Here is a 17,329-nt window from a genome sequence, read left to right as displayed (position 1 = left end):
CAGGACTGTGTGCTCCAGTGCTGTGGAGGAGTTGGCACCTGTGGGTTTCACCTCCTCTTTTATCTGCTCTGTCTCTTCTCTGAAGTATTTACTCCCCCACATAGCCTGGACTACCACCTTCTTGTTAGGCTACAGGTCTTATGTTGAGCCATAGGACGGATTTTTGGAAATACAGCTGTGCAGTCGTGACTAGAGAAAAGCCCCAGTACTTGGGGTGGTGTGTTGTTGTTGTTTTTCCTTTCTTTTTTATTTTTGTTGTTTCTCCTGATACATTTATATAAAGAATCTCAAAAGCAGTGAAGTATTCAAGACCACGTGCCTTCAGTGCAGCATGTACACCTGGATCCTCTTGGGGATCTGTACCTTTGGGTGCAGGGACCTTCTTTCTCTGAGGATGTTTTTCACAGGCCTGTTCAGAAGCTGGAATTATGGGGAAGTGTAAAGCGTTATTTTTATGTATTTTAATTGTTCCTTTTCTCACTATTTAGTTTCTGCAATGTTCACCATTGTCTTCTGTTTATCTAAATAATGGTTGCCCGGCCTTTCACAAACTTGTGATGGGGAAAGATGGTGACCACCTGAAACAATATCATCTGTGGCAGAATAGCCTGAGAACTTTAAATAACCAAAGGGGACCGTTTCCAAGGCAGCTAAGTGACCTTTGTATCCCAGGAGCAGACTATTCATAGAGGCAAAGCCTTTGTCCTGCTTTGACCAGTGGTCAGTGAACTCTGGCAGGCCCCTCGGCTCACCATCTTGGCCCTAGACTAGCAGCTGGTGATTGATTCATTTAACTGTCCAGATTCACATTCTTCTGTCAAGGACTTGTCAAGGAAGAAAAAGGTTCTATGGAGGGCTATTCATTTTACTAAAAGGAAGGGGATGCATTATATGATTGAGTGGATTACTTTTGGGTCAGAAGAGTTCCTGCATTGCTCCGTTTTAATTTGGCCTTCAATCAAAGAGAGATTTAGTTTATCAGTGCAGTGTGGTGCTCATGTAGAGGGACAGATAATTTCAATTCCATCAGTGCAATAGGGTTGTTTTGTTTTGTTTGTTTTTTGTTGTTTCCCCCTGTCCTTTCTGTGACTTGTCCACCCCACTATGTTTCTGCCCAAAAATTCATAGATTTTTGTGATTTGCTGATATGTCAGAGTTAAGAATATTAATTATTATTAATCTCACTCTTAGATTTAATATGTGTGATATATGAGTATTAATGTTTCTACCTCTTGTATATGGTTTTAAGCAATCCAGGGAAGCCTCAAATAAGTAAAAGATTAGTGTGTTACCTCTGTTTTGGATGAAGGGAAAAGTGAGAAGAGAGTAAATTCTACAGGACCAAACTAATAAATTACTTTCCTCCAGACAACACAGGCAATGGTAAAGCTGAGGTTAGACCCTAGTATTATCTATCTAGTCCCTGTTTTCACCTCTAACAATTGTTTCTTGCACAAACTCAGCATTTTCTAAATGCTCAGGAGAGCTGTTTTCTTCTGCTGGTTTAGAATGCCTTTTCTTGTAAAACAAGGAAGCTGTTTCCATACATTATGAAACCTGAATCATGTTTTCAGTTTTATAACTAATACGTACAAAAAACCAACTTGGATTTGCACTAGGGAGGTGTGTTTCAGCTTTGGTGTGTTGCCAGGCTCCTCTGTCCATTTGACCTCCAGCTGGGTTGTGTTTCCAAGAAAATTAGGATTTTCTTGCTGGTCCTCTTCACGAAGTACTGAGCAAAGCACGTCCTTGCTTAGCTCCTTCCACTGGAAATAACAGGCATTAGAGAGCAGATCCGGCCAGTTAACCTCCTGCCTCTGTTTGAATGAACATGATGAGCTGCAGCAGATGAAATACGACCTTCAAGTTTCTTTTCCCCACTCTCATAAGCTATGAATTGTTTTGATTTGGCTTATTGAACGTATTATGAGGGATTTCTGATTGGCTTCAGGCCAAGGTGTTTTACTTCTGCTGATGGAAGTACAAGTGCATAATTTAGAAGAAAATACAGTAAAGCTTGATCTGTTGTATTCTTTTCTCTCCCTCTTTTTTTGGGGAAAAGGGAGAATTTTGTATTTGTCAAGATAAATGAATGGCTTAACTATCTTAAGAACATGAGGGAAGATGGAAATCTGAGATAATCTAACCTTGCTAACGCTTCTCTGTTATACACCTCTACATATGTGTCAGAAATCTGGGAAAAGTAAAACACCTGTTGAATAGGCAGCCTTCTTTCATGGAGGCCTGGTGGTATTCCTTTCCTGCCAGCAGCTGTGTTTCCCAGGGATCAGTCCCCTTGCTTGAGACTTACTTGTTTCAGGCTGGAGTAGGATGTCTGAGATGGTGATAACAGCTTCTCTGGGCTCCAGATAACACTTCCCTCAGTGCTTCCCTGGTGGCTTTGATTCATGGCCTTGAGTCAGAGACAAATAATGAGCTTTTAAAAATCATGGAAAGGAAAAATGGGTTGTCATTGTGTATTGGGAAAAAAAAGTATTCTAATAACTAGATGTATTACCTATTTAGTAGAACATGGCTGTTTAGTTGTGCTGTGACTGGGCAAACTGGAAATCCAAGAGTCCAACAATTGCCTCCCACCCAAGCAGTCAATAGCCATAGCAAGGTGACTTCCTCTAAAGACATTGAAGGCAATATAATTTTTATCTGGTTGCACTTCTACTTTGTTTCATGTGAAAATTGCAAGAGTTGTAAATACTTCCCCCTCCCCTACCTCCAGAATTTTTCAGGTAAGTGTCTAATTAGAGGATTTACGTTGCTTCAATAAATAGGTAGTACTGACAGTGTCTTTTGTTACTTGGTTTTTTGTGTGAAGTTTGTTTCTGATTTTCTTTCTGCTACCCTCTATTGAAAGACTGTTCTTGGGTGAGATCTCTGGGCTGTGTAACGCAGTAGTGGAGCATTTGGTGACAGGGAAATGAGCTGCAGGCATTTGGCCCTTGAAAGTGGAGGCATTTCTTCTTTCCTTTCCCTGTGGGAATGACGAAATGTTGACATTTGGAGAGGGGGCTGAAGGGCTTGAATTCCCAGCACCCCTGCTCAGCATTTTGCAGTGAAATTGCCTTTCATCCTGGGTTGCTGATCCTGAAACACTGTAAGCAAAAAATGGAGAGTGCTCCTATCTCTCAGGAATATCATTTCTGACAGTCTGGAGACTTAACAGCACCACCATATCAACTTACACTCATTCATATGGGGATGGTGTCAGTTTGCCACTGTATGAAATGAAACCCCTTTCTCTGCCTTCCCCCAGATGTGAGGGAAGGCGCAGTGGTGGGCGGTGCAGCAGAGGAATGTGTGGGGCCCTGCTCCTGGCCTGGGATGTGCTCTGTGGTGCTTCCTCTGATTGATGAGCTAGGCAGGGTGAGGTGAAGAGTGGGTTTTGCACTCTACTTTGGGTCTAGTTTTATTTTAGCCAGGAATAGCATTTATTCATTTTTAGAGATACAAGACTGATAAATAGAGGTTTTACCCTTCTGCTGGCATCTGCAGTGAAAGTCATTGGTCAGAATGGTGCAGATTTATGCTTGCAGTGCTGCAGACTCTTGTTGCAAAGTGCTGAAATTGTCTTTTCTGTGTTGCACTGAGCGATTATTAAATTTTTCTTGTTCTTTGAGGAACTTTAGAACCACAGCAGTCAATCTTTAAATCTTTAATGTTCTATTTTTTTTTTTTTTTTTTTTTTTTTTTTTTCTTTTTGGATGCCAGATTAGGTTAGTTGTGAAGGGGCATGTCTTTTGTTGCAAAATCCTGCTTGTGTTCTGATCCTTGTCTTCATGTTGTAAAGTGCAAAACTGTGCTGGATGCTCCCCATGCAACAGTTGGGCTATTAAGCAGAACTAATTCTTCACAGAATGGCAGCAACTCCAAAGAAAGGCATCTGTGGGATTAAGCATAGATACTAGAAGGCAATCACTAGGCAAACTGCTGAAGGAAATCAGTCCTTGCAAGGGAGAAAGTGGTGTGTTCTTTCTACTGAATGCATGCAGCCACACAAGTAGAACAGCTTTGAAGCTGGTTAATGTGGCTTACTGTGTGCCTTTTCTCTCCTATTTCCTATGCTTCTTGTCTGCAGAAGAGCAGAGGGGAATTCCTTGATAAGTGCATTAGCATTTATTGTGCCTTCTGTGGCCACACACTGTCGCCTGGATGATAGATAGACTGAGAAGGGAAAACCCCAGCTGGGATGCCTTCAAAAGTGGAAAGATCAAATCTCTCATGCTTGTTTACATGGCTCGGTAAGGAATGTCAGTCACACCATCAATAAACTGTTGAATATATAGAGGCACATATTTCAAAGCCTCAAGATTTTAATTCCTTTAAAACAGTGCTAGTGATAACTCCTGAGGTGATATGTTTGTCTGCTTTTATTGGTATGGGTGGTAGTGGTATATTTTTTCCCTCCTATCAAATTATTCAGATGTAGTAAGGCAATATGTGTAGTCATGTGAGTAGCTTGGATGTGGCTGCAAGAGTGGCATTGTTGCAGTATCAGTAGCTGCTTCTACCAAAGTAAAATAGAAAGACCTAGGTGTATTATCCTGTACTTTCTTCCTTCACAGATTGGGAATTCTGATGCATGGCCTTGCATTGCAGTTGTGGATTCTTATCTCAGTGCTGCTCTAAGAGCACCTGATGGGCAGGAGAACAAACTGTAAAATAAGGTGTTCATGGGTTGGTAGTTTGTAAGTGAGGATCCTTCTGTTATTTTCTCTAGTGCATTGCTGCTGCCCAGGATCCCATTTATTGTCACAATTATGTTATTATGTCATGGATAACAACCTCTGTGTCTGTTCCAGGAATTTGAAGAAGTGAGGAGGGAACAGTCACCTTGTCAAATTGTACCTTTCTGTTCCTGCATGTGTGCTTCTGCATTGAAGAGAACTTTTTGATGGGTGATTATCCACTTCTGAGGAGCCAATTTTCTTCAACTGTTTTGAGATTTTTTTTTTTCCCATAACATACAGAGTGGACATGCTGATTATGAACTCTTTCTGTTGCTAAGGTTAACACTTTCCAAAATTTAGTGCTGCCTGTTCAGCAAAAGAAAAGAGCATCTTTCTTAAAGTACAGTATATCCTAAGAAGAAATTATTGCTTTTATCCTTGGAAAAATTGATCAATATCAGAGAGATTCCTGATGTATTGTGATGGTGTTGAGGTATTTTTTCTTAACTTTTTGAGGTTTTTCTCCTTTCCTGTCTTCAACATGCATGCATTTGAGTCCTCTTCTCTTGATTTTCTGTACTGGAATAGATCAGAAACTTGCTCACAAAACTTCCATTCTCTATGTGGATGTCATGGTTTTAAGCTGAAACCAGGACAGTGGAGAAGACAATATATTTTCCTACTTTCTAGGGATACTGTTAGAATGAAGGAATAAGGATATAGTGTAGGAAAGAAAGGATAAATGAGTACATTTCCCTAAAAACCTAGTCCGGAATAGCCTAGTTGACTTCCAGGTTTTCAGGAAGAGAAAATACTATATATGAAACTGCAGACTGGTCTTAACTTTGAGAAGCTGGTGGCGAAAACTGTCTGTGTGTGGCCATAAGCACTTTTATAGAATCTAGTCCCAGCCCAAATGATGGAGAGCTTAGTGATCTTCAGTGGACAAATTCAGACTTGGTTATTCCTGTACAGGGATTTTTAAAATGATCATTCGTCAGCCACTGAATTAAGAGCTTTAAAGAAAGGAGCAGAGGGACCTGAAAGTGTTAGAGGAAACAAATGAGATTGCAGCTGACATCTCCAAGGGAACTTTTGTTCAAGGGTGCTCAGGCTGTTGACCTCTTTGCTTCTCCATTTCACTGCCTTTGGATTATAGCATTCTTCAGTACCAGAAAAGTAGTGGGTAATTTCTGAATGGGCAGGTTTTAATTTTTTTTTTTTAAGCAGAAACATTGGGCATTGCTATACAGAGATTTTAATGCACAAAGAAACAGTTTTCTTTGTATTTTATAAGTATGGGTTTTGTATACGAGGCTAATTATTTCTTTTCTCCCTTCTTATTGGAGATTGGCGAGTAATGCCTGGTGATCTGCATCTTAGTTTGGAAACCATTGTCTAAACATTTCACTTCTTAGATACCTGCCAGCAAGTTGGCAAGAATATGAGAGAGGAAATGACAAATTAGACCATACCATTGTTTCCTCCTTTTTTACACTACTTTCTCTATTGCTTTTCTCTCTCATTGTTTAGTTTAGTGTGGAAGTAAGTATGTGGTAGGCTTGGAGTAAAAGTTTTTGCAATAAGGTGACCATAAGTTTTAGCAGAGCAGTTTCCCAAACTGGCTGGCAGTATGTTGAAGGCAAACTGCAGTAAGCTGTGCAAAGGAGCTCAGCCTTTAGCTGAGCAGTCAGGGCCTTGGAGAAGATTTGTCCAGAGCAGAAGTAATGAATTGAGAGTAGCAGAAAGGGCAGATGGCCCAAATCCTCACTCATCACCTCATCCGGGATTTCTTGGTATTTATCAGTGAAAGCTTTCTGTAATTACCCCTATGTGCAGAGCATTTTCTGGTCCTTCCAAATTCAGAATGTGATTTTGAAAGGGTTTTGCAGGCTAATGCTCCAGAAAAATTTGCTCCTCAGATACAACAGTACTATTCTGTGAACTGAAACATGAGGAGCACATGGTGTGAAGGATCAGTTTTGTCTAAAGGGAATGTCAATTTTCATGGCCAAACCTGGCTCATACTCTGTGCTTGTGTCTTTCATGCTGTGGAAATGGGGTTTTTAATCTTGTTAGCTTTTTGCAATATTTGGACGTTTTTATTTCTTTTTAAAAAATTATTATTATTGTTTAGGTTTGTGTTTTCAGGAACCCAAGTTGTAGTATTAAGATAGAAGCTCATAAAAATGCAGTTCTGTAATTTCCCACTCTTCAGGGTTTTCCAAAGCATCGGAACAATTAGTGTAGAATATCATTGTGTTCTGTACTGACGGTAATTCTGGTCCACATTCTCTGAAGTGTTAAAATGACTGCTAGGAAATACTAAATGGCAAATGGGTAAAAAAATCTGTGGGGTAGAGAGATTAATAGGTGTCCCATATCAATTATTGATCGTGTCAAATCAATGTGGCAGTTTCAGTCTCATTTAACTTCCCTATTATTTAATTTTAAGGTAATAGTTTGAGTCTGGACTCCTTTTTCAATGCAATTCTGAGCTATCATCTTTAAAACTGCTGCTACAGTGTTCATACTAAAGGGAAGGATTTTCTTCCTTGGATTTGATATTAGTAATTCAAGGCTGCTGTTTGATTTGATCTCTTGTTTTTCTTTCTTCCTTCAAATATTTCTCTTCTGTTACATAATATCTGAATTGGGTGTCATTTCCTCCTGCCCCTCCCCCCACTTTTTATGTGCAACCTTTAGATTTTCCAGGAAAGTTATTTTCCTTTTCATATTGAGAAATTACATGTCGCAGTCATGGCAAACCAATGTGTATCTGTCATGTAGTCTTAGGTCTGTCTATCCTGCCTTTTTTCTAAGAGTGAGTTTGTAGTAACCAGCTTGATAGAACAAAGGAAAGGTAGGAATTAAAGCTAAAATAGGAAGCTGGGAAACAGGTAAAATTAATGCCCTTTAGCAAGATGACCACGCTGCCAGGCAACTCGAGCGAATACTGATTTTAAAGTCATGTCTAACAGTTTAGTGTTAGTACCTAAAATCCAGGGATTAATAGCAGCAATCTCCTTGTTGCACATTAAAAGGATTTAGTTTAGTTTGGGATTAGAGTGTACAAGGTGCCATTCTAGCACAGCTTTTCCTAAGGTATCAGTGAGGTGAAGTGAGATAGCTTAAAGACTGGTTTCTCTATCTGTTGCAGTTATGCTATATATGCACACACACACGTATGGATTTTAAAACTGTGGTGAACTGGTTCATTAATCCTTTAAAATTTATGCTACCTTTAGAAGTGAAATTGTCTGGAAAAGCTTGTTTGAAAGGCTGTTGGAGTTATAGGTCTTTCTGGGACTGAAGATGTGGTTGGGCCTGGGTTAGTTCAAGGACATTAAAATCTGTGGGTACTGGTGTTGGAGCTTCAACCTGTAATCAGGACTTCCTTGTGCACTGGATAAGGATAACGTGCAGTATTCTGCTCTTCTCTCCTGCAGCTACACAGGGGGTGGAACAGGATGGGTCATTATTCTCCTCCCATTTTCCCTCCTACAGGTGTTTCTCAGCATGCAAGTGAGAAGAACAACCACCTTGAGAGCCTTGAGTTATATGAGAAAAGGCATATGAACTGCAGTCCCCTCCCTGGTTTGATTTTTTGGGGGAGAAGGAGAGAAGAGTTGTTTAGTTGTTTTATTGCTATCAGTTACTTTTTGTTAGGTTAGCACAACTCATTAACATGTCAATGTGAGATAGCATTACTGCCAGGGATTATTGATACAGAGAAAGAAAAATACAGTTTTTAAATTCTAGCATAATAAGTTAAGCACCTGATACAGCATTCTCCAGAATTTTCATTGAGTTCCTAACATGTGGGCAGTGATGTCAGCAGCCTGGATGATTTATCTGATTATTTATTTATTTAGTGGTGCATCTGATTTTTTTTTTTTTTTTTTTTTTGGAAAAAAAGCAATTAATTTTGTTCCAATTGAGTTTAAGTATCAGGCTTCAGCCTGGTTTGGTTATTAATTAAAACTAAGTATATTAAACTGAAGTTTTAGCCAATAGTAGTACAAAAACATGCAATTTCAGAATATCTCTTTAAAATGCAGGGTTATAGAAAAAGTGTATTTTTCTAACCATTCTGGCCGAAATTAAAAATAACAGCTGACTTTAGTGAAAAAGTCACACTTGCAGTTTATCAGAGGACTTAAATCTCTGGTAATTTATAGGAATGCCATTATGTTGTTTGAATTACAGTCTTTTATAACAGTCAGAATGAACTGACACTTTTCCTTTGTGCCTGAAAGGGCCAAATGTGTTCTGGATGATATCACTTCCTCTTACAGATGGAACTCCGTTCCTAAATAATAGCCATTAGAAGAAGGAAGATGCCTGTGCAGACAGAGTGAGATCGTCTTTGCAGATGCAGTTGCTTCCCTTATTTGCCTGCTCCGTACCAGTACATTTCCATTCAGCAACCTCACCTGAGCTCCCCATGCTGGAGCTAAAACCTCTTCTTGCTTTTTCTGTTCTTACAAATATACAAAGAAGTATTAGGGAGAACAGGGAGCAATGACTCTCATTAATCGGTAAGACTATCACTTCTCTCTTGAGTTTCCTTTCCCAGAGCTAATCAGATCCTGGCTCTTTTCATCTTTCCTTACAGGTCAGGTTCTTTTTCTCCTGAAATCTCTCATTTTTATGCATCACATTGTAAAAATACTAATTCTAGGTCAAACAACACTTGGTTAAAGTTTTAAGAGTGAGTGTAAGGAATCACTGTGCAGTAGCACATACAGGATGCCCTTTCACAGTAATCCCCTTTCACTTAGTTATGAAAATCTTTACCCATATTGCTGTATTGTGAACTGTATCTGAACTGTGTATTGTAAGCAGAACTTCGGCTCCAAAACACTTAATTTTTACTAGCATCTCTTGGGAAACTCAGGAGAGATTCACCAATTATATCACTTGATGACAGCCCCAGCACTGTGTACTCCAAATGCCTGTTCAGAAATGAGGAGAAGAGCTCAGTCTGCAGTCTTGCCGTGTGTCTGGATCTGTCAGTATATACTCATACGAAGTTTATTCCAAATCCAGATCCAGACCAAAGTGTGTAATTTGAGCAGCAAATCATTGGAAATGTGTGTCTGTATAGCCAAAAGGCATGGCAGAACTCCTTTTATAATCTCTTTTTAAGCCTTGTTCCTACAAGAACTGAGAAACTGCATAAACTCCAAGAAAATATATGCAAATTTGCTTTGGTGTTAAAATGTAATACACATGTATATTTGTTGGATTTTTCAACAGTGTTTCAGAGAGAGTACATCACAAAAAACTAGATCAAGAAGAGAAGAGTTGTCATGTGCTCTCCTGAAATCTATTTCTTTGGAAAAAGCCACAGCTTCTCTTTAACATAAATAAACTTTAACAAGTTTATTTTTCTCAAATGAAACCTCTTCACCAGAGAGTTTAAAGAAATTGGAAGATCTTGGCTTCACTTGAAGGGTTAGGGCTGTTGTGAAATTCTCAATAGCATTAACACATGCCTTGTACAAATGGCATTATGCACTTTTGTTCTTTCCACCTTAGCAGTTCATCTCTCTGAGTGGCCATTATCTCTTGAGAAACACTTGAGCATCACTATCATGTTCTCAATATTTGGTGCATTCTGGTTATTTGAAAACTGTCCTACTCTTTCAATTCTGGGTTTATCTTTCATTCTTACAGGTTTTTTATTTTACAGTTGTAGTCCAGTCTTGGGCTAGAGTCAGCTGCGATGAAACAGTAACCAACATGTAAGTTTCTGGAATTTCTTTTGCCTTTAAGAAGGCTCATTCAGAAAATCACATAATGACGTGAAGTGTGTTAAGTAGAAAGTGCAGCATGTAAGGAGCAGGTTACTGGATTTGTGTTGCAGCAAGCTTCAGGACTTCAGGAGGGAATGGAGTGGGTGTGTGTTGTGCTTTTTTTTTTGCTTGTTTGTTTGGTCTTTTTCTTTTCATAATTAAAGTCAGTGATGGACGGCTGCTGCATTTAAACAAACAAAAGGTGTGAGGCATGAGCTTCTTAAGTTTTACTTTTTCTTACCTTAATAGGTGTAAACCTGCTTAGGTACACAGAAGGTTTTTACATGATTCAGGATAGTATTCAATCCATGTGCATCAGCAGTGGTTCTCTCATACTGCATCAGTGTGTCACAGCAAGTAATGATTTGGGTTTTGAACCTGTGGATATTTGCCTCAATGGTAAATGAAGGAACTCATACCAGAGCTGAAGTCTGATTTCTCTCTGCATAGATAACATTGATAGCATAAATCACACAGTTCTGTCCAGTAAAGATCTTCACACTCAGAAGTAACTATACAAACACATGCACCTATCACATAAATTTCAGGAATTTATACAAGTAAATACAGTTTCTAGTAATTGTCTTCTGCTTCTGTAAGCAACATTTGGTATCTTGCAAGTTAAAAAGGGTGGGAGCATCAGCTTCTCAGAGTAGCATTAATCATTTTCCTTTGGCTATAAATCTGGGAACAAAATGATTAAATAGACTGGAGAAGAGGGAGTGAAAACTCAAATAAAAAGGCACTTACATTTATTGTGTTGCAAGGTTGTTTTTGGGAGCAGGGTATGTCTCTTGAGACTTTGTTTCTTATCCATTTTATAGAGCTCTGGCGTCTTAACAGCACTGCTTTAATGACTTGTTCTTGGGGTTCTGAGCTGGAATCAGCGTTTGCCAGGAAAATAAGCCTGTTACAAAGAGGTCAGGTTTCATGAGACAGCAATAGACTTGTAAAAACAGATTTTACTGGAACAAATAAAGTCAGAATTAGGAAGATACCAGAAATGTGCATAAAGAAAGATACAGAAGAAGCAAGTATTGAGCTAAACTGATAAACAATAGTAAATTTAAATGAGAGATAAGCAGGGATTTTTTGTTTCTAAAACTGCATTTAGTGACATCAATAAGTTTTTCTGAAGATTTTGTGCAGTTCTTCATAGTTGTGACTTTTGCTGTCTTTAAAGATGAATTTTCAGGGAAAATACATTGTTCCTGATCAGGTGGAAAAATGTTCTTTATATATCAGCTTCAATTAACCACTTGCACTGGACTTTCTGTACAGTGTACCTGAACCTGTTCTTGCTTGCTATTGTGATGGAATTTTGTGTTCTGTGAAATACTAATTGCCCTCAGTTTGCTTTGTAGTTCTTGAGAGTCTCGCCTCTTTCATCTTCAGCTGTAATGTACCAAGCGCATGGAAGTAAATCATTCTTGCTATATATGTAAATGAAAACCTAATATTATGTTTCTCTTGTCTCACTGTGTCCCTTTAAATAATTGTACCAATATAAGAAAATTCTGGATGCAATTTTATAGTTCCAATGGAGATGAAACTCCTAAAGCTGTGAAAGAGCTTTCCTTCAATAAGACTGTATGATTATCTTCTTGCCTTGTTGCAATGATCCTTTTTCATGCTGCTGACTGTGCTGCAGCTGTGTTACAGGATGGGTCTGAAACTCGCATCACATTGCATTGGTTTGGGTTGTTCTTATCATTTTTGCCTTTATTACATTCCTAGAAATTTTATTTTGAAATGTGAGCCAACTTGTCTAGTTTGCTGCATCATACTTTCAGTAAATAAATGAAGAATGCCAAGCGCTGTATTTTCTGTTAGAAAGTCTGCTAAGAATGGCTCTAGGGAAGTATTATTCTGACTCCAGGTGAACACACGTTTGCGTAGGGAGAAATTAGAATGAAGAAGAAGGGAAGGAAGTAGGACAATCTCGATGCCTTTTTTTCCTGTTTCTTTTTCCCCTCCTCTCTCTTTTGTGGTGGAAGATTACAGGAGAGCTGGGTTGCATCAAATCCAGCACAAAGCAAATCTGGACAGTTTGGAGTTATGGGAACAACCTGCTGTATGTGCAGGTTATTTGCCTTTTACTGAGTCTGTTTTGTGCAGCTGAGCTTTTGTAGGTAGCCAAAAAACTACAGTGTCTCTTTTTTTACTTCTGATGATTCCTTTGTAATCAAAAGAAAGTCGGTTTAAGGCAAGAACTGTTTTTGTGTCTCCCCCAACAGGCTTTAAATGTGAGAGTTCTGTTGTAACACCTTTATGCATGTTGTGGGGGTTTTTGTGTTCTTGAACCTGGTACTGCTAAAAAGGGAAAGAAAGAGCAAAAATTGGAACCTAGTTCTGTTGGTGAGAGGACAGTTCTGTCTGCAGTGAGGGTGGGGAGGGAACAGACTCAAGAGTCTTTGGGGCTGTGTAAACCTGCTGCCAAAAGCACAGGTTGGGCTGTAAAAATGGGTACCAGGAGCATCTCTGCTTCCTGTGTCCTGGGTGTCTGAGCCACATTTGAGGTGCCAGACCTAGTTTACAATGGCCATGGTGTCTGCATCATGTGTTTCCAACAGCTTTCAAGTGGTTTTGCTGTACAAGGTGGTTCTGTTGTCTTGCTATCCACAGTCTTTGGGTGGTCTGTTCACGAAGCTACACACTCTCACTGCTGATATGATTAGGGACACTCATTCCTGTAGTGCTGATGCAGCTACAGGAATGCAGTGCAAAAAAAAGTGGATTTATTCACACCTGGGAAGTGAAATAGGGATATGAGTAATAGGAATCTTTAAGTTGTGTAGTTAGGCCTGTGCTAGGAATTAATTTGTGCAGGGAAGGGAACTCAGGTGAGTTCACATTTCCTTCACACTCCAGTATTAATCTCTTAATGCTGTGCTGTACCATTAAAATGACAGGAAGGGGGAGCACTCAGTAGAATGCCTGGTGTGCATCAGTACTGCCTGTGTCCTCCATGCAGAATGGCATTTTTGAAATGTGTTGGAGTAAATAGGATGAAAAGCTATTGCCATTAATAAACAAGTAAAATAAAGAAATTATTTAAACACAAAGCTTGAATATTCAAGAGATGGGTAACTTTTTGCTGTTGGTTTATCTATTGCAACCATGTTTCTGTATCGTTTATAAAGGAGTAGAAATTTAATTGGAATCTGATTTTTTTAAAAACAAAAAAAGTACCATTGAGTTTACAGAGACTGTTCCCTCTGCAGTTACTGGGGGTGGAAACGTGTGTGAAATTATTTGTGTTGAGTTATCCAAAAGGAGTTGCTTCGGAAGAATTGTTCTGTTAGTTGTAAGTAGCAGTAAATAAGCAATTAATGAGCAGGTTTTGTATTACTTTCCCTTATTTTTTGAGCAAGGAAATCCAACAACTGATCAATTTCTTAGCTGTCTATTAGCTGCAGGGTATCTATTGATCTCCCACTTCAGTTGGCTCAATATTGTGAACTCCTCAAGTTGTAGATGCTCAAAATGACATTGATGCTCTGCACATCAGGAGTCAGTTTGGTGACTGCTCAGACTGTTGGGATAAAAGTGTTCTCACCTGCTTCAACTTATTTTGAGATTTTTAAAAAAAAATTTTTGATTTCTTTTTCTTACCACACATGAACTTGTACAACTCTGCAAATGCTTTATTTTATTAAAGTGAGTCAGGAACCAAATGGTGTTTTGGAAATTTCCTATTGTAGTCAAAAATTTTAATGCCAGTCCCAAACTAGTTGAATTGACTTGAACTTTGTTAGTCTAATAATTGATATGGTTACCAGCTGCATGCCAGTCAATTTGTATTCTTAATTCTATTTGAGCATGTCATATTTATTTTCATTGAAACATTTTTTACTGAATTAGGTTAAAGCAAAGTTATTTTAAGTAAACCTTCAACCAGTGAAAACATGCTATTGAGCTAAGGTGACAAGGCAGTTAGAGCCATCTTTCTTTGCATACAGAAATAAAAGGACTATTTGAAGTATTTCTGGGTGTTTTTACAAGTTGATCTATGAACTAGAGTTTGATTTAACCAGGAATTTTTTCTCACTTTAGTCTGTTAAAATTGATGTTCTCTTATTTTTAGCCATTTCTGCATTTGAAGTCCAGCCACTTTCAACTGAAGTCCAAGAAGGTGGAGTAGCTCGATTTGCCTGTAAAATAACAGCAAACCCTCCTGCCACTGTGACATGGGAAGTGAATAGAACAACTTTACCTTTAATCATGGACAGGTATGTAGAGTTACACATCTTAGAATGTATTTTATTCTTTGCCATCATTTCGATCCTGCTACAAGAAGAAAATCAGAATACTTGCAATGCCATTACATTAAAAAAGTTCCATGACAACTATTGAAATAGCTAGTCAGAGGTATGTTGCTAATGAATTTTAAATACCTGTTGTGAGTGCAGACCAGAGTCACCCACTATTGTCTGCACAGTAATCACTGATCTTTGAACTCTTATTGGTGAATTTTGTATGCAAGTCATCCTCAGGAACAGGAATTGCAGTGGGGAACGGAATGGGTGAACTTTGGCTCTGGGAGTGGTCTGAACTAGTGGGGTTGCTTTCACTGAAGAATTGATGCTGAACTTGTTTTTCATTAGAGGGACAATAAAGAATTATATATACAGAAAATTGGATTAAAACACTTGATACCAGGGAAATTCTATGCAAGGGGTCGTCTCATGAACTGATTAACTTGAAGAATAGAGTCTGCTGTCTGCTAGATTCTTTCCATGTCCAGTTTGTGTTCATTGAAGTGACTCCTGTCCTTTTTGACCTGTAATTCCATTTGAACGTGTCTAAGATACCCAGCATGCAAAGGAAGGAAAAAAGAGAAACTAAAAATTGAAACCATAGGTGGGTTTCTGGGAACTGTACACCAGTTTGCCCATATATCAGAAACTGCTGTAAAAATCATCCAACCTGAATAGTATGAATGTACTAGAAGGCTAAAGAAGGTTGGGATAGTTGATTCTGAGGCTGAGAAAGATCTGCTTGTTGAAAGTAAATTCCTCTGCTCTCATGGTGGTGCTGGGGGGAATTCTGCCTGTAGTTCAGAAAGGCAGGAAGGTGAGTCATGTATCGGGAATGTTTTTGAGTCTCCAGCCTGCTGTTCCCAGGTCAGTGTAGCAATGGCTGTTTGTAAATCAAGGAGTTAATTCCACAGTGGTGTTCACTGGCTGAATGTTTACCTACATTTCTTTTTTTTTGTTTCTGTGGCAGGATAACTGCTCTGCCTACAGGAGTGCTTCAGATCTATGGTGTTGAGCAGAAGGATGCTGGGAATTACCGATGTGTTGCCACGACTGCAGCCAATAGACGTAAAAGCACCGAGGCAGTGCTGAGTGTTATTCCAGGTATTTACCATGTGAGAGTTTTTCAATGGCATCATATTCTTTCTTACAGTATAGCAAAAACACCTAGATGCCTTGACGAGATGTAGGTGTCCCTGAACCACTTGTCCGAATAATTTTGCTTGCTTGTATCTTGTGCCTAGAATATTGTTCAATGTAAGTTTCCACAATTACTGAAATAAGGCTTTTGTGTAAATGTAACTTTCAGCATCCTTTAAAAAAGTAGTTTTATTTCATATTAATTGAGGTTTTGTTCAGCTGTGCTCACTTTTTATCATTTTTGTTTATCTCTGCAAAGCCTCAGAATTGAAGCCTTTTCACAAACCATCTATAATAGCTGGTCCTCAAAACATTACAGCATCTCTTCATCAAACTGTCATACTGGAGTGTGTAGCCACAGGGAATCCAAAGCCAATCATCTCATGGAGCCGATTAGGTAGGTCTTGAAATTACAGCATGTGACCTTCAGCCTGTGGAGAGGAAGTAAAACTGGAAAGAAAGGATTTGAGCAATAAGGTTTCTGTTCTGAAGCTTTGTGTAGTAGGTAACAATTAGTAGGTTAAGGTAGGATGAGTGAAACACTTTCAGTTCCATGCTACAGTACTGCTGTTAAGAAGTCCCGAGTTTTTTGGAAGCTTTGGATTCCTTGATTCTGCTGTCAATCTCGCACTGCCCCCGGCACAGGGTGGGAACAGGGACAGGCAGGGTGCTGACCTCCAGGGATCCCTGACTGGAGCAGAATCAGTGGTGTGGGCAGGTTGTGGTGGCTGCATCCATGAAACAGACCTTTAAGTGTTTCTCCTCCTCTTCTTCTTAGAAGCCCTATGAGAATTGAATTGCACCCAATCAAATGGGCCATTCAGACTATAAATAGGTATAGACAAAACCAGGGTAGTCAGCTTGGGAGGGTAGAAGGAGGAATGCAGTAAGAATATTAACATTGAGCAGAGCATCACATTTTTTTCATGAAAACAACTTATGTTTTCATTCTAACATGTTCAGAAATGTGCAAGTCAGGACTGCACATGTAGAAGCAAACCATGAAAAACTTTCCTACATTTCTCTTTCTAATGTAAGAAATAAACACATCTTTCCTGACTGATTCAGTGGTTCTTACAGAAAAACAAGTAAGAAAAATGTTCACCTAATAGTCATAGAGCATTTGCTGCGAAAATAGGAGAAAATACATGGTAATCAAATATACTAATTTTATCTGCAGCATAATTCAGGAGATGGATGATCACTGTAAAGATGGTGTGTATGTTGGTAGTGATGAACTGAATCATGGTGCCAGGCAGTTGGGGAGGTTAACTTCTAGCTGAGGTGGTGAATTTCAGATATAAACCACTTGAGTAGGTGAAGCCCAACCATCTGAATGGTCAGGAATTAGTGAAGAGCAAATTAAATGCAAAACGGAAACCTCGACTCCGATTTCCTTTGCACCTTTTGACTTTTTTACTCTAATCTAAGCCATTACTGCGTA

General features: G+C 39.0%; 1 protein-coding gene across 1 annotated transcript in view; it reads left to right on the top strand.

Annotated features, from left to right (window-relative positions):
• Positions 1–17,329, top strand: part of PRTG (protogenin) — an 80,492-nt gene that overhangs the window by 15,165 nt on the left and 47,998 nt on the right. The window contains 3 exon segments of the mRNA XM_039558011.1: positions 14,574–14,718; positions 15,716–15,849; positions 16,145–16,282. Of these exon segments, the coding sequence (XP_039413945.1) occupies positions 14,574–14,718; positions 15,716–15,849; positions 16,145–16,282 (417 nt within the window).

Source organism: Corvus cornix, chromosome 10 (genome assembly GCF_000738735.6).
Source record: "Corvus cornix cornix isolate S_Up_H32 chromosome 10, ASM73873v5, whole genome shotgun sequence".
Classification (NCBI taxonomy): Eukaryota; Metazoa; Chordata; class Aves; order Passeriformes; family Corvidae; genus Corvus; species Corvus cornix.
Note: the sequence above shows the minus strand (reverse complement) of the source record. Positions and strands in the feature narration are given on the sequence as shown.